Source organism: Leptinotarsa decemlineata, unplaced genomic scaffold (assembly GCF_025532065.1).
Source record: "Leptinotarsa decemlineata unplaced genomic scaffold, Ldec_3_MD MMD2_tig00002159_RagTag_RagTag, whole genome shotgun sequence".
NCBI classification, from domain to species: Eukaryota; Metazoa; Arthropoda; class Insecta; order Coleoptera; family Chrysomelidae; genus Leptinotarsa; species Leptinotarsa decemlineata.
Genome location: NW_027412574.1, coordinates 3,231,287 through 3,250,335, shown reverse-complemented (window position 1 = coordinate 3,250,335; position 19,049 = coordinate 3,231,287). Strand labels below are relative to the sequence as shown.

At 33.4% G+C, this 19,049-nt stretch overlaps 1 protein-coding gene across 1 annotated transcript; it reads right to left on the bottom strand.

Moving 5' to 3' along the window:
• Positions 1-976: 976 nt before the first annotated feature.
• Positions 977-18,737, bottom strand: Vamp7 (Vesicle-associated membrane protein 7). The gene is made up of 5 exons (XM_074177072.1): positions 18,579-18,737; positions 18,309-18,512; positions 8,293-8,521; positions 6,018-6,085; positions 977-1,902 (listed from the first exon to the last, which is right to left on the bottom strand). Exons 2-5 carry the CDS (start codon positions 18,510-18,512, stop codon positions 1,738-1,740), a joined length of 666 nt encoding a protein of 221 aa, XP_074033173.1. The 5' UTR covers positions 18,579-18,737; the 3' UTR covers positions 977-1,737.
• Positions 18,738-19,049: the final 312 nt, after the last annotated feature.

The window sequence follows — 19,049 nt, the reverse complement described above, 5'->3', positions numbered from 1 at the left end:
AAAGAATTTCGTTTAATAATTTCCATAAGCACTCTGGAGCAGGGTTACTGAATTCCTCTTCATAATATTTATTTTTGGCAATTCAGAGAGTTTTTTCACTAATCTGTTACAGTGATTATATAAATCTGCTATAATTTGATTGTCAGGATAACATTTCTTTTATATGCACTGATTTCTCTGAAGAACAATTTATAAAAATGTGTAATATTTGATCATATAATTGATTTGGATCATCAAATATCTCAGTTATCCTCGAGAGAATTTAGATTTTCTTTAAATTTCAACGTCGTCGAAAATAAAAATTTTTGTATCTGGTTTTTTCTTGGAGTCATTTTTTTACATTTAAATCAGTTATTATAAGTTTGCATTGATGAGATGCAAAGAAATGGTTTGACTCAGATTGATAATAATTCGTCTTGGGTAAATCATATAGAATATCAATGTAAAAAATTTAATAGTTCAATATTAGACTTTTTGTGGCAAAAAATCAGTTTTCACAACCTTCTTTGGGTATTTTCACCTTCCACAATCTGACAAATATAAAATTTGTAATGGGAAACTTTATACACGTGCAGAAAGGGAAACTTTATACACGTGCAGAAAAGAGAAACTTTATACACGTGCAGAAAGGGCAAACTTTTCAGTTCACCCCAATAAATGACCGTAAATTAAAAGCATTTTTTACAAAGAAAAATGTTCTATTTACCAGTAACTTGTCGTAATTAATAATGTTGCCTACCAAAAGAGAGCTAAGAAATTATACAAATACTTATCTTAACGTTTCAGAGATTAAAATCTTTCTCCATTGTCAGAATTCGACAAAATCTAAGTCTTCAAGCAGTTTTTTTTCGCTGATTCTCTTCATTTCTAAGGAGACGGATATCAAAGTAGTTTAGAAATTCATTCTTATAAGCATCTCTCGTCAACTGGCTCAGATTTTTCAATGATTGAAGAGGACACCATGTAAAACACAAACTTTTGAGAGTTTATCTCAGTTTTATTATAAAATTCAACGATAATGTAATCTTATATTCTAATCTATGAAAAATTTTATACAAGTTTAATATGATACAAATAATATTTACTTAGTATATAAAATTATTTGATACTTCCAATGTAAAAGAGCATCATTTTGCGAACAATAAAAACTATATGCAATATAAACATGAGTCGGTGTGAATTTCCTTAGCAGTGAGAATGAAACAATCAATGATATAATAAACAAATGTTGTATTACTGCGGCAATGATGTAAGCTACAAATAAAAACAGACAACTTATCTATTCAATAGATGAAGTCTATATATATAGACGAGGAAAAACCCCTCTTTTTGTTTCAAGTGAAATACAATTATAAAATTTTCAGGACAGATGTGTTACTTGAAGATATAAGTGATATACATTGCACCTCTAAGATAATGGAGCCAACATAATTCTAGAAAAATATTTCAGTCAGTGAAAATATCTTCATCAAATTTGATAGATTTGACATAAAAAGTTCAAGTTGCAAAATTCATGAGATGTCAACATAGGTTCAACTCGTCAAATATTATTTCGATATCATTTATCCCAATATTACATAAAATTCATCTAATGAATTGATAAGAGGAGGTGTTGTATTTTCCTTTTCACAGTTCAAAAATACTTTTAATCAATTGTTTTTTTGGTCGGATAAATATTTGGGGAAGTTGAATAATAACACAGTGTGAATTTTAAAATATCATTTTTAAAATTACATTTTATTTCTTAGACACACATCCTTGCCAGAGTAGTCCTCCACATGCTAAGGAAATTATAAAATAAACAACCACAGTAATAACTATTCCTATAATCACATAAATCTTGACATTTTTCCAGAAAAGTGACCGTGCCAGACTTCTACTGGTTGTCCTGAATGTCATAGACTGAAATATAATCAAATGTTATTAATGAAAAAAAAAAAACTTTTAAACTATAACCTTACTTCAACAATATTTTTTGTAAACAAGAGAAAGTACTGGAAAACATAGGAGCAACTTCGGTTTTTCGGGGATTCGGTCTGTTTGGAATTAAATAATATTCTTTTTAGCTGCCCGAGCTTTCGCTAATGTTTATTAGCTTTATCTTTGGAAATTTTAATTTTGAAAGAAATCTTCGAACCGGCCGGTCGGTAGCCTGGTGGTTCGACGTGGGTGCTTTGATCACTCAGTCAATCGGCCGATGTGTGAGTCGATGGTTCAAGTCAAGTAGACATCTAGATGCCTGTTGTTGTTAACTTGTGTAACTAATCTTAATGAACTAAAATCTATAGAATAGTTTTATTACAAAATATGATGGGCGACTGCTGATTTTTCTGGTCTTCCATATTTTTAGGTATGCTAAGTGTTCCTTATATCTTATTTTAATATATCTTTTAGTCTCTCCATAATATTTTGCATCGCAGTCCTTACATTTAATTTCGTAAATTCCAGAATTTTTTTTTAGAATGCTCTGTAGTGTATGACTTGTTTGTAGTACAAAATCTGTTTTTCCGTTAACCAGCTGTCGCCTAACGCGGTCTTACTTTTTAACGTGTGATTCCTAGCACGGGTTGGATGATAGGAAGTGAAAATCGATCGTCCGGCTTCGCGGCTTGAACCATCGAGTCACACAGCGGTCGATTGAGTGGAGCAAAGCACCCACGTCAACCCGATCGGCTACCGTCCTAATTATAAAAGTTCATGATGTCAAAAAATATTTTGAAAAAAACTTGTTCTATCGAATGTATTACCACGCGCGGAAGAGGTTAACTTCATACAATTCTTCTTTTGCCTTGCAACGGGTGGCGTTAGAATACCCCTGCTGGGTAAACTGTGAACTGTATTCCTTGGAGGTGAGCGCCTTCCTAAATTACGCTTCAGGTATCCGTGCCAAAAGGATGTATGATCCTGGGCCCACTAAATGTCACGGAAACTTCGAGATATTGAGACGCCCTCTCAACGAAGAAAACCTTGTCACGTTAATATGCTCAGCTGTAATGGACCTCATTTCCCTAATTACTTGCAGGAACTCTCATGAACCATGAAGTAACTAAAGAATTCGATCCTAAGTCTACAGAGGAGGAGAACATCGACTAAATAACCCCAACTGTCCTTTTTTTCAAATTCAAGACTGTTACGTGAAATAATAATTAGAAAAAAACACAATTACTTCATTTTTGTAGGTATGAATTATTAAAAATGCTAGTCATTTTCAATGCAATTTTTGTCTAAGGTCAACCAGAGTACCAAACTAAGCAATTCCATTTATTCTTTGAAAGATACCTTCACAAATAATTTCAATACCAACATTGAAACTATCATTTATGTAACTTGTAAAAAAATATTTCTGCAGCAGAATCTGCTTCTGCTGCATAATCAGGATATATCCTGGAATTTGGTAAAGTTCATTCGGTTGAAAATGCAGCATGGTGTAACTACCTGAATTGAAAAGGGAATATATTTCAAGAGAGATTAGTTTTAGCGGAAAACCATTTTGATTTTCTACTTCTCCATCTTTATAAAAATGTGGAAAACTTCTGAAAAAAGTAATTAATTTTATGAAAATCTGAATAGAACGTATACATTTTTTAAAATGAAACATACAAATTTAATAAACCCGTTTTTCAGTCTTCTATTTTGTATGTAAGTAAATGTTGCTATTATTCAAAATGATTTTTCAAAAACTGATTTAAAAGTAATATCTAAACATCAGTTTATTATGTATGCAGAAATATTTTTTACAATTATTTCTGAAGGATATCTTTCAAATAACAAATGGAATTCCTTAGTTTGTTGCTCTGGTTGACCTTAGACAAGAATTGCATTAAAAAATGACTAGTATTTTTAATAGTTCATACCTACAAGAAACTGAATATAGAAATAAGAAAGTAGGAATTTACAAAGATATTTCATAAGTAGCATATGTAATTATATTAAAAAACAAATTTTACAATATGCTTATGGATTGAAGCTAACAATGAGCAGAAGACCTGTCTCTGAAAGACATGAAATGAAATCGAGAGATAATTGGATGGAGTCCAGTTTTCAAAAATGAAGTAATTGTGTTTTTATAATTATTCCACGTAATAGACTTGAATTTGAATGAAAACTGTTGGATGAACAATTATCTCTATTCCACACAAAATCACATAATACATTTTAAAAATACTTTGATTGCTATATCAATAATTATATGAAAACTATTCATTATTCTCTAAAGAATTTTTTGCATTGATAAAGCTGTGGTGTTGTGAAGAGATCAACTTCGGCCCTCTCAGTACAAATAGAACATATGGGTTCTGAACCACAAGAAGTGATTAAAATGATACTGTCGTTAGCCATTAAAGACAATTCAGTCAACCTGCTTCCTCCAGTTGAATTTCTTAGATGTGGAAAGAGATTGCTCTGCCATGCAGGTAGTGTGGACAACATTTTTAACTGGAAAAGCAAGTTGGGAAATATATCAACATTGCATTCACTATGGACCTGTATTGCACAGCTTGGGCTTTTTCTTTCCTCTTTATTTTTTCATATGATTCTCCACATATTGACCTTCGATTCGAGTGTATCCAATTCCAGAAATTAATAAAAAACGAAAGTATAAACATTGTATCCATTATAGATTGAAAAACATCTGAAGAAACCAACTGGCCAATATTTGAAAAAGTTAACCTATGATCTCAAATATCAAATGCATTTGTTCAATAAAATTATCAAAAAATGGGATTGCAATACGAAACCTTTCTCTGGATCCTTTAAATTTACATAAATTATATTTTTGGGAAAGAAAGTTTTTGGCTTTCTACTACTCCATCTGATGAAAAAAAAAGGATGAGAGAATCTTTTTTTTTTATCAGATGGAGTAGTACAAGGCCAAAAACTTTCTTTCCCAAAAATTAGTCACTCCTAAAAATATAACTCCTTCATTTCAAATACATTATATGTTGTTGTTTGAATGATATGAATGTAATTTCAATTTATCAAGTTTAAAATATACTTTATTGTCTGAAGAATAAATTTTTATTGGCAAAGCCTTGTGAGAAATATAAATAACATATAAATGAAATCACAAAAAGTAAGTAATAACATGAACTGAAAAAAGACATGTAAATAACAATAACCCAATAAAAACTTCAGGATATAAGAACATGGTCAATAAAATGAAATAAATCAATTTAAATTCTGCTAAGCTATAATAAGGTCTCACAGAAAGCAAGTCTTTCAACTCTTTCTTAATGGCTCTAAGGTCATTTATTGAAGAAGGTGATTGAACATTCTGAGACCATTGTAAATGTTAGAATATTTAATTAGGATTGAAGAAGGTAGTGGTAATTTGAAGCTGGCTCGTCCAAGTTGTTAAACAAGTTTCTATTTTTAAAGAGAAGGCAGATCATTTCATATATAAATAAGGAGACCACAGTTAGGATTCTGTTAGAGGTAAAAAGAGGCCGACAAGAGTATCTAGGCTTGGCTTTACATAAGCATCGTATTGCAATAAAAAACTTTTTTTTTAAATATGTATCTAATATGTTTGATGATTTTTTAAATAGTAATATTATCAACATGAAGAAAGTACTTTTCGGTGAGTAATTTAATTAGGAACTCATTATTTCTTGTAGAATTGAAACTATAATAATCGTATAAGTTTTGTGAGAGGTATGTTTATGAACATTCATTGTTACAGAGCCCCGAAGAAGAATTCTATTAAAATCGAAACGTCGGTAAGAAAACAATTGTTTTTTTTTTAAAAAATTTGATCCAGTTACCCACCCAACCTTTCTTCAGAAAAATTATTGCATCACTAAACTAGTTAACTCATAACTTGGTACATAAACTCAGAAAACTGATATCAAAAGTAACTAAACGAGGCGGGGATATAGGATATATATGAAAAATTTTGTGTAATAAAGGAAATAATAGAAGTTAAAAAAAACTTGACTACTGCTGTGACATCGAGAGGCATAAAAGTAAGCAATCTTGATGTTTGATCTTTCAGTACATCAATGAAAACACAAACTTACCCCATTATTCAAATTTTCTGCTTTATTCACTAGAAGTTCCAACCTTTCACCTCTCAAAGCTACATTATCTGGAACAAATAAGAATATTTAAAATTCAGAAATAAGGACAGATAAATGACAATGAATTAACTGATCTATGTGAAAAAATGGAAAAGTTACAGTATTCCAGAACAGATGGGATCTGCCTCTTATATATCATGAGAAGCTGTTGGGAAGTGAAATAATTTTTGCCGAATCTTTGCAAATATGTACTTCTATTCGTGGATAAACATAATTTAGATAGAATATCAACACCAGATATCTCCACAACAAAGTTTTTTCAGTTTGCCAATGGAGAGATAACTCTGAGGAGTACTGAAGTCCTCTAGATCGATAATCCCCATTCTACGATTTTAAGTGTCCTTGTTAATGATTGCAATCAATCAAAAATCAGCATATTATAATATGAAAAGATGTATCACAGTATAAGACCCAAGGATGTCAGAGGATGCTCCATCAATATTATAGTACTTAAATGCAAATTCATTAATTGTCACAACAAGGGGCTAGCTGTTAGTTGGAAGTTTTTGAAGAAGTCCTTTATGTCATATGGTCGAGAACAAAGGTTTGTTTTCAACTTGAGGCATTTCTTTCCTGAAAACCATAATTTGACTATAAAAAGCTGTGTAAGCCTATTTTTAATTCTTTCTTACTTGATTTGTCAGTATTACAACGAAAAGTAGATAAATGAAGTGAACTATAGAGTCTTTCATTAAGCATTTCCTATCTTTAACAAAGCGTCTGCGAGATATCATCAAAATTTTTTATTCGTTTGAAAGACCTATTGATGCTATTATGTGTGGAATATAACATCGTTCAAATGTCCTTCGCTTCGCTAGGTGAGCGCATCAGAAACGTCCAATTTTTCATGACTCTGGCACATAAATCAAGCTAAATTTGACCATGACATATAGGTTATGTTTGGTTTAAGGACCGCTGTGGTTTGTGACTTATTCGTATATACCTGCGTCTTAAGGAAAACCCACAAGAAAAAGTCTAATGTGGTCAAATCGCACGATTTTGGTGGCCAGTTCACATCACCTCCACGTGACATGACCGTGCCCTCAAATCGTTCGTGTAGATAACCCAATGTGACACATAGCACCGTCCTGTTGAAACCACATGTCATTGGTGTCCAGGTCATCCAATTCAGGCCAAAAGAAATTTGTAATCATCGACCTATAGTGATGTCCCGGCCAATGTCTTTCTCGAAGACCGATTACGCCGGCAGCCCACAATCCACACCAAACAATGATTTTTTTAAGGATGCATTGGATGCTCATGTGGATTGGTATCGTTCCAAATTCGACAATTTTGTTTGTTCACGTACTCATTCATTCAGGGTGCAGACAAAAGTCACGACGCAAAATTCGCCAAGTTGTGGTCTGCGAGAGGCCGAGTTCATGACTTTCGTCGACATACGGGTGTTGGTCGATCGTTTACTGAACCAGTGGACTCAAATTTATCCACCATATTGCAAATAGTCCTCTCGGTAGGATGATTATGGCGACCGTAAAATGGGCGAAGCGCGCGGTACGTTGCCCGAACAAAACACCCATTTCGATAAAACAATTTTATTATTTGCACGTGTTGTTGAATACTATATCTGTCCATGGTGATTTGGCGAAACAGATTGAGTAAATGACAACTAATTTGACAGATGTAACTTCAACAAGATAGCCATTATCGATTGTCAAAGTTCGGAAGTCCCTGTTGGAAGAACCTATATTTTATTGGTAGAATCTGAATGATTATACATGAAGAAAAAAATAACCCTATCAATTTAAAGAAAGAAAATTTCTAATAACAGATTTATCAGTAATACATGGTCCTAAAAACCATCTTTCAATTATAAAAAACTGCGTAAGACTATTTTCAACTCAAATGATCTTTGGTAGATAAAATGAGTGAACTATTATATGATGAAAATAAATCATGTTTTATCAAACATGTCTTGTACTGTCACCATCTTAATCATTGAAATGTAAAAATTGCTATGTCAAAGTAAAATAGATCTTTCGAAAAGTGGGATCATCTTTCAAGTCCAATTCTAGAATATTTCTCATTTATTATTTTCCTTCTTCTACTTATCAAACAAAAATATATTTTAACAAAACATTCTTGTAATACTAGTAGGGACAATTTGGATAGTATTTGGAAAATATAATTTTTCAGATTCCACCGTTATATCTATTTGTAGGATAATAACAATACTGGCCAATAAAAAATTACCAACCTATATTCTTAACCATTATATCCTTCAGCTCATTTAATTCGTTATGAACCTTGCTAACAGTGTCAATATCATGGGATTCAGAATAACGTTTCATTTCACTGGCCAATATCCTCGAAAATTCAGGGTTCATTGCATATGCCACAGCTGTGTTTGCACTAGAAGCATAAGCAGATTGAAATCGATTTTTTATCTCAGTCAGAAACAAGAAGGCTCGGCTACGTTCAAATTCCTGAAACAGAAATTACAAGTTGCTACGACCTATACAATACATATTATATAAAATAATGTAACAGCCTATCAGAAACAATAGTTGTTAGGTAGTTTCATGTGAATTTTTTTATGATGCACTGTTTGGAACCTTTGGTGTAGTAATGAATATTACTGGAGTTTTATTCCAACACCAAATCGTTAGTTTTAAAATCTCGACACGTATTTCGATCACCAAGTGATCATCTTCAAAGAGGAAGATTAATCAGTTTTAATCTTCCTCTTTGAAGATGATCACTTGGTGATCGAAACACGTGTCGAGGTTTTAAAAATAACGATTTGGTGTTGGGAAAAAAATCCAGTAATATGATTTTTTTTGGCAGAGTATTGTTCGAATTCATTTAATATAGTTCATACGAAGTCAATTCGAATGGTATAAAAACTAAATAGTTACCGAACGTCGGCAGTTTCTTTGTATGGCATGGGCGGCGTGGTATGATTTATTTAATAAATTGATTGATGTAGCCGTTACTGCGCGGTAGGAGATCATAATGAAGAAAAGAGAATTGAAACTTTCTGTTTTTACTACTTTTATTTGTAACTAATGTTACTGCAGTTTCGTCCTATAAGGATATTTTCAAACTTATACATTAAATGTAAATGTATGTAATGTTTAATGTATAAGTTTGAAAATGTCCATATGAGACGTAACTGCAGTAACGTTAGTTACAAATAAAAGTGGTAAACAACATAGAAAGTTTCAATTCTCTTTTCTTCATTTATTTATTTATTTTCTTATTCAACGGCAAAGCCAATTCACGAAAACATATTTAACAAAGTGTGAGGAACTACAAAGTATTTTTGAATGTTAATGTCTGATATCTACATTACAATTTACAATTTTACAAAACATTTAGCGAAGTGTGAAATACAAAATATTAACGTCACACCACTACTAACTTGGTGGGCTCACACCGATGGAACATTCATTTCTTGGAGGATCTTTGAAGTATGTTTGTACAGAGGCACGCGCATGATAAACCCTGTACCGTGCATTCACACACACATACACACAAAATCTCATATGAAAAAAATTCTGAACGATCCATGCACCAGACACTTCAAGGTCACATTGCCTTGACTTTACTAAACAACAAAAAAAGCAATTAATACGTCAGTGGTGGGGGGAGGCTTAGAACCGGGGAAAAAATTCTGAACAATCCATGCACCGGCACTTCAAGGTCAAATCGCCTTGACTTCACTAAACAACAAAAAAAGCAATTAATACGTCATAGTGGTGGGGGGAGGCTTAGACCCTGTTCAAATCTCCTACTGTGTGTGACAGAAAATAGGACAAAACTTTATACTTTATATATTGTAGGCCATAAATTCGTCAACTGTGTAGAAACAGTGATGGGAGTATATTTTCTTGACTTCTGCTTTTTATTAATTTTAACTTAGGTTTTTAATTTTGTCAGGTAATTTGCTATATATCCTAGTATCAACAGAGTATCTGGCTGACTTGCTTAGACGATGTCTTGGTTCTCTCAGCAGATTTTTATTTCTGGTATTGTAGTTATGGAACTCTGCATCAGTTGAGTAGGCATTAGTGAGTGGTATATGTATAGGAAAGGTACAGACATTATTCCATACTCGGCAAACAGCCGTCGACAGTGATCTCTATGTCCTGAATTAGGGTGATTCTATGAGACCATGAAAGGCACTCAATAAGGTTTCTGTGTTTGCAAACTTTTTGAGTCGACGCAGAACATACATGTATTTATAATTTTTTTGCACAATTCATCTATATGAGCGGAACAGTTCAGATTATCGTCCAAGGTTATTTCAAGGAGTTTAACAGTGCCACCATTTGAGAGTGTGTAATTTGCGAAAAAGTTCAGTTTTTGTGTTTTGTTGCTGTTCAGGCAGATACGATTATAACTATATCAGTGATCTGCTATAATTTCCACCTCCTCTTCCATGTATTCAAGACGATGCAAGTCTTGTTTCGCCATGCAAGATAATGGAATATTAGAGAAAGAATACAGTTGAAAAGTGGAAAAATAATGAAAGATTTTATTTTTAATTTCTTTAAAGAATCCTTCAATCCAATTCGAAATTTTTATTCATGTTGAAAAATAACTTACCTATTGATCACTAAGTAGTGATACAAATAATTTAGTAATTCAAACATCAAAATATATCTACTGAATTTCAGGAACATTTTGCCAAATATGCTGGCTCTATAGATGTGAAAAGAAGGCAAAATGGTTGGTAAAGAGTATGTGCAGCAAATAAGTTTTTGGGATTTGAGTTAGACAATTATTTGGATTCCGGTTTTTATTAATTCGAGAACAATTAAATATCGAGACATCCATCTAGGTGGGCGATGTGATGTCACAACTATGTTGTTGTGACAATATTAGAGATAGATGTTTTCTTGATATCATACAACATTTATTTCTTTAACAAAAAAACTGTAATGTTTCATTGCTATCCCCTCAATATATTTATGAGTATAACAAAAGTATGTCACCAGGAAATCTTTTAGACATCTCAAAGCTATATTGCAGAATTCATCGTGATCTCAGGAGGATATCTGTGATATGTCACCTTGTTGCCTGAGTTGGTGAATGCTATTATGGTTTATTTGGATTGGCTTATTGCATTGAGCCCTTCTTTCTTGGTCAATCTCATTAAGATATTCTGAGCCTGCTGCAAGTTACTCTTTAACAAGTTATTCTTTATTATCGTTTAAGTACATTGAAGAAGAAAATTATAAGAAAGTCTATGAACTTTGATTTGAACATTTTTAGAATCCATAATCCTCTTTGAATGATGACTGTTGATGTAGACTGGGTGACTATCATAATGACGAGTGTTAACTTGAAATATTTTTCAATGATTTGTATATCTTTGATTTTTATTTATTGTTAATATCACCAAAGTTTTTATTATATTGATTTTCATTAACAATGAAAGTTGACACCTCTAACTTTTAGCAAAAAACATTGTGGATCACAGTCAACCATTGACAAAGGAATTTAAAAATATATTACAAGCAGAGACGTTTACACGCCGTCCTAAATGAGGATTTCTAACTAAATTACTAAAACTAATGTTAATGCCTGTGTGAATAGCAGTTTCTTCAAACGTTATCAAACCGTCTTGATAAAGTCTAAATCTTTTGAAAAGAGTATTAGCATTATGAAACTGGATGTATTGGGTCGTATAAACACATATTTTAGGCAGTGTAATAATTTAATAACATGAAAATTCCCTAATGTGTCAAAATGATGCTTAATTAAATGGCAACAGATCTCACTGCCAGCTTGACTTAATGACAAAAAGGCAAATGATGGATGGAATAGGTTGATCAAATATTTTTCTATTCAGTAGAACCTATGCAAGCATCTTGAAAACTGCCAATTGTATGTTTATGTTTCAGATCATTTGAGATAATTTGAGAAAAATTAAACAGGAATTCATGAACCACCTGCATTTTCATTTTTTCCTTAAATACATGCAGTCATTAAAACAAACATCAAAATAATAAAGTACCAAAAGGGTAGTTAGTATTCTTGTCATCATGACAGGTTTCTCCTTGAAGTTTTTCACTTTATAGAAAAAAATATTTCTTTCTGACAGCAAATATGACAACTCTGCTGCAGTTTCTCAAATGTGTTATGTTGCTATTGATGGTATTCAGGAAAAGGTTTTTATAAATATAAGGTTATAAACTACACCTTTATCCTGTTAGAAATGGTTGATTTTTAGTCAGCTCTGTATTGAACTGTTTCATTTAATTTTGAGTGTGCCCTGTAGACATATTTAGATGTTGATATTTGTTTTGATGAAGTAGTTGTTAATTTTGATAAATAAAAGTAATTACACAACTTAATTTTTCTCTTTCAATTACAAACGTATTCAACTATATAAAAAGAGTTGAACCATTTAAAAGGCGACTCAAGGCGACTATTGCAAAAAGCATACTACTCCGTGGATGAGTTTCTCCTTGAATCATAATTTAATTGAAACTTATTATCTTGTTTTTTATGTATGTTTTATGTTTTATATTGACTTTATCTTTTTTATGTTTATTTGACCTGTTGAATCAGCCAGTATTTTATGATGATGTTATGTTATTTTTTGTCTAATGTGATTGTGAAGGAAAACTGATTCAATGAATGTTTGATTGATTGATTGATTGATTGCAACAAAAAATTCAACAGGTATGGGCCCAAGACTGTAATCGACGACTAGAGTTGTGAATTTCGGCAAGGCAATTTAGACGCAGAAGTGAATTGACATTTAGCATGGACAACTTAAAAGTGGAAAAACTGAATTCTGGGAATTATCGAAATTGGTCGATGAGGGCGCAAGGAATCCTGAAAGTTAAAAATCTGTGGCAAGCTGTTGATCCTGGTTTTGACGACAATGAAATTAGAGTTGAAGAAAACAGGAAGAAAGATCATAGTACAAAATCTGTTCCTTCATGTATTAGTGAATAATGACAGTCTTGGTGACATAACTTGGCATGGTTTACTGTTACTCGAAGATTTTATCAATATCACCAAAAGCTCATACGAGACGATCAATCAGTACCTGAATAGATGAAACAGGTTGTATCATGAATTTCACTAGTCCGGACTTCCATTGTCTAATATATAAAATAATTTGAAATCCCTGAAACAACTGAACAACAACAAACTAAACAACAAACTAAACAACAGGGATTTCAAATCATTTTATATATTAGACAATGGAAGTCCGAACTAGTGAAATTCATTATGAAGCATTGTCAGTCACCTTCAAACAATGGTTGTATTATAAAGTTAAAAATGCTGGATTTGAATTAGTCGAAAAAATTCAAGCAGGATTCAATGTATTAAGTTTACCTGATCAATATGAGTACCTAGCAAGGAATCTCAGAGCCGATGAAGATGACCTGGATATGTGCAATTTGAAGTGAAAGCTGCTAAAAGAGGAAAGACGAATTGAAAGTAAGTTGAATGAACATAGAGAAAAAGATGAAGTTGAAGCATTTGCGACGCAAAAGAAACAGATGAATTTTAAAAGTGGAAATTTTAAATCTAGACATTGAAAATCATTTAACAGAGCAGCCTCAACCCGAAATAGAGAAGATACTACCAATACAACAAAACTCAGTTATTTACACAAACACATTCAGTGCTATATGAAGGGAAGAAAAATAAAATGAACATCATTTTTCTTATTTGTTTATATTTATTATAATAAAACAAATTGGGATACATGGATACTAAACAGTGGATCTACCGATCATATGACGTCAAATTTTGAGAAATTCATAAATTTCACCAAACAAAACACAGTTGTAGAAATAGCTAGTGGAAAGACGATCCCATCAACTGGTTTTGGAGATATTGAACTGAAATTGGACGAAAAAAACGTAGGATCCGTTATAGTACTTGAAAATGTTCTATGTGATTCAAAACTGAGAACTAACTTATTGTCGACGAGTGTAGCATCTGAAAAAGGCCTGAAAATAATATTTGTGGGAAATTATTCGAAAATAATTGCCCCAAGTGAAGAACTAGTTGCAAAATCGATCAAAATCAACGGATTATTTTACATAAAAGAGAAGAAGAATAATATAAAGCGAATATTTCTGCAAATAAAGCCATTTCTAAACAAAATCAATTATGGCATAGACGTCTCGCTCATTCGAATGTTCCTACTGTGAAGAAAATGCTCGAAGAAGACGGAAATATAAGTAACTCTGATGAAGGTGACGAAATCGAAGAAAATTGTACCATTTGCTATTAAGGAAAGCTGAGGCGAAATCCATTTCCAAAACGAAGTCTCAATAGGGAAGAAGCCCCTTTGCAACTCATACATTCAGATATAGTAGGCCCGATCACACCAGCTTCATTAGGTGATAGCAGATACATTTTCACATTCATAGATGATTATTCAAGATATTGGGAGATTGGTTTTATGAAGAGCAAAGATGAAGTTTTCATTAAATTCAAAGAATATAAAGAGAGAGCGGAAAATTGATACGGGAAAAATATTTACTGTTTCCGAAGTGACAATGGTGGCGAATATTTGTCAAATGTATTCAAAGAATATTTGCAAAAACATGGTATTTAACAGTTAACCATTCCAGGGACTCTGCAACACAATGGAGTGGCAGAGAGAATCAATCAAACATTGTTCGACGCAGCAAGATATATGATGATCGAATCAGATTTACCTGAAAAATTTTGGGCAGAAGCACTTGCAACAGCATGCTATGTTAGAAATTGCTGGGCAACAATTGCTAACCAGGGAGAAAGTCCAATACAAAAATGGAAACCGATGATATCCATTGATAAATCTCATTTAAGGGTTTCACGTATAGTCAGTGGGTATACTTGAAGACTGGCTATAAATCAAATCATCTAAGAGAACAATTCGTTCAGGCCAGTCTCAACACCCTACACAGTAGGTTAATGGACTGACACCTATCAGAAAACAACTACTCCCCTGGCTAATACCACGAAGGGCGTTGGATTATATACGACAGGTGTCAGTGCATGATTCTTCACAGAAGTTATTCCTGCATATGCTGTTGGCGATACAACTGCCGCAATAGATTTTCAATTATTGGAACACACTTGCAGACCGGTTTCGGGCTGTTTGGCCACTCGTCAGTGCAAGGTAGTGTATATCATCAACATAAAGTCGATGATTTCCGATAATTGAAAATCGAATTCCGTCAGAGTATCATTCCTCGAATTAAGCTGAAGACTACAACAAACAACAGGTTTGTCGTCGCCCCATCTGCCTGTGAACGAGGTAACCAATTGCATATCCGAAATTTGCCCAATTCCTCGTATAAGGAAAGAAATCTTTCACGTATAGTCAGTGGGCATACATGAAGACTTGCTATAAATCAAATCATTTAAGAGAACAATTCGTTCAGGCCAGTCTCAACACCCTACACAGTAGGTTAATGGACTGACACCTATCAGACTATGTGCGAAAGATTTCTTTCCTAATACGAGGAATTTGGCAAATTTCGGATATGCAGTTGGTTACCTCGTTCACAGGCAGATGGGGCGACGACAAACCTGTTGTTTGTTGTAGTCTTCAGCTTAGTTCGAGAAATGATACTCTGACGGAATTCGATTTTCAATTATCGGAAATCATCGACTTTATGTTGATGATATACACTACCTTGCACTGACGAGTGGCCAAACAGCCCGAAACCGGTCTGCAAGTGTGTTCCAATAATTGAAAATCTATTGCGGCAGTTGTATCGCCAACAGCATATGCAGGAATAACTTCTGTGAAGAATCCTGCGCTGACACCTGTCGGATATAATCCAACGCCCTTCGTGGTATTAGCCTGGGGAGTAGTTGTTTTCTGATAGGTGTCAGTCCATTAACCTACTGTGTAGGGTGTTGAGACTGGCCTGAACGAATTGTTCTCTTAGATGATTTCATTTAAGGGTGTTTGGATGCAGAGCTTGGGCAGTGAACAAAACAAGAACAAGTAAATTCACTCCAAAAGGTATAACCTGCATATTTTTGGGCTACGGTAGCAATTCCAAGGCATACAGACTGTGGGATACAAAGAAGGAAAAAATCTTTATTAGAGGAGGAGCTGTGAGTTGGTCCAGCCGTAAGCAACACTGTGTTACACGTCTTGAGCAAAACAGCCAAAGAACTGATTTTTTAAAGAAATTGGCTCATGAAATATCCAAGGAACAATTTTTTGGTGATTGTTTTTCTATTTTTATCGACAATCAAGGTACGATTAAACTATCCGAAAACAATATAATTTCCGAAAGGTCAAAACATATTGATTTGCGTATGTTTCACATCAGATTTGATAGAAGAAAAAACAATAGTTTTGAAATATGTTCCATCACGAGAAAATTTGGCTGATCAACTGACGAAATGTGTTGCTGCAGTCATTTTGGTGGATCATTTGAGAGAATTGGGGATCAAAGATCCAGGGGGGTGTTAGAAATGGGTGATTTTTAATCAGCTCTGTATTGAACTGTTTCATTTAATTTTGAGTGTGCCCTGTAGACATGTTTAGATGTTGATATTTTTCAATGCGGTCAGTGGACTCAGGTCATTCTTGCCCCCAAAAAATGAGTTGCAGTCCTTGTAGAACTGGTTCCATTTCAGTGGAAGAGCTTCATGAAGCAAAAGCCGAATCAATCGCTCTACGAAACCCTTCTTCACTTGGAAGGATTGATCGCAGCTTGAGAAATGGTTCTTATGGAGATACTGTGAAACATGTTCTTCCTTACGAATCAGTAGATAGTTGTCCTGAAAATCTAGAGAAGAAAATTGGATTGGATAATTTAGGAAACACTTGCTACTTGAATAGTATTTTACAAGTGTTGTTCATGACGAAGAATTTCAAGAACGAAGTTTTAATGATGAACGAGAACGGGAATGTTTCCTACTTATTTATTAAACTCAAACACCTGTTCATGCAGCTGCAGTTTCCCTCGATTTCCTGGAGTGTTTGAAGTCCACTAGATACTCGTTAGGACAACAAGAGGATTGTTCCGAATTCTTGGGGTTCTTGTTGAATACTCTTCGTGAGCAAAACAATAGCAAAATCAATACTCCTGACCGTTCTGGACTGAATGATTCCGTACAGCCCATCTCGTCTTGTGTTTGTAAATCTTTTGCTGGAAAAATCCTCACTTGTTTACTTTGTGGTAAATGTTCAAGAAGTACCGAAAACTTATGTGAATTTCTGGAACTTCATCTAGCTTTTCCTAATATAACTAATAACCAGTCCGTGCAAAGCTTATTGTTAAATCATCTGAAAATAGAATTTTTAAAAGGTGATGATCGACTGTATTGTCAAACATGCGCCAAACTAACTGACTGTTATGAGGAAACAAGTATAGCTGAGGCACCAGTCAATCTAATAATAACACTGATGATTTTCAAACAAGACTCAACCTCTAACGGAAGCAAGAAACTCTTTGGAAGGTTCGAAATAGATGAACATTTGAACTTAGCAGACCACTAGTATAATATTCATGCAGTCATTGTTCACTGTGGTTCTGGCGTTGAATTTGGTCATTATTACGCCTTGGTCAAAGAAGAAACGGACTGGTTTAAGTTTGACGATAGTCGTGTCACGAAGTGTTCTGGCGATGAATTGAATTTATTGGAGCCTCTGGAGACACCCTACATTTAGTTTTATAAGAGAGAGGACATTGTTAGATCAAGATCTTCAGATGATGTGGTGCTGCAGGTTTTTTCGGATTTTCCTGCAGCTGAAAAAGCAAATGCGCCACTGGAATCAATTAAGTCGCCCCGGAGCGCCAATTAATTTTTGTTGTTGTTTTATTTTATTTTTATCGTTGTTTTAATAAAGTTTTGAAGTAGTTGTCAATTTTGATAAAATAAAAGTCATTACCCAACTTAATTTTTCTCTTTCCATTACGAACGTATTCAACTATATAAAAATAGTTTAACCATTGCAACAAAAAGTTCAACAAATATGACAAATCTGCAGTTTCTCAAATGTGTTATGTTGGCATTGATAGTAATCAAGAAAGGGTTTTTATAAAGATAAGGCTGTAAACTACAGCTCTATCCATATAAATACTTCACAGACAAAGGCTGTTAAAAAGCGGATGTTATGTGCTCCTGTGAAAATAGTCAAAGAAGAAGTCTTATGATTACATTCAAAGATATTCAATTATAAGTTGTACAATTTCAAAAAACTATGTGAACATGGTTTCCATGGAAGTTTCCATATACCTTACTTATTTCATTTAATAATTCCCATGAAGTACTTACATCGTCCGTTATGCATAGATAAATAATACAGTCCTCCAAAATATAATGGAATAAATAATTTCCATGAGAATAAGTTAGCTTATCATTCTGGGGTGGAATTTTGGAAATGATCTGTTCTGTAACTTCTACAAAATTACCAGTACATGTTGCATATTTAGCAAGAATAGTTTTTGCTCGACTGATAACACAATACAAGATAGGCATCTGAAAAATATTAGAAAATATTATAAATTCATTTTATATTTGAAAAAATGGTCTTGATTTACTAACCGTGTATCCGATAACAAACACCAATAGATAATAAAGGATTTTAAAAATTTGATTGTATCTCTATTTACTATTTCTTGAATTATTCATTTCATTGTCACCATCTGATAAATGTCATTGATATGTCTATTATCTTGACAAATTGTCAACAATGCGTATGTTCCGTTAATCGCCCAGACTCACCGGACTGGTAACTACTTTTCAGTTTATGGTTAGCACTAACGAACGTAATTTACGGGACAATTTTATTCTATCAGCTGTCACTTTGATTTGCTTTGGCGCGTTGACTTGATTTGTATACAAGATTCTTGGGTTACCTCAATTTTTATTTTAATGGATATAGCAATGTTTTTTTGGAACGAATTACTACTTATGTGAAGTTAGCGTCGGGCGCCAGCGTTCAAATCTAGCGCCCACCCCCCACTCTTGAGTCCGATTTACACAGCACATATAACGGACTGGTATTATGAGGAT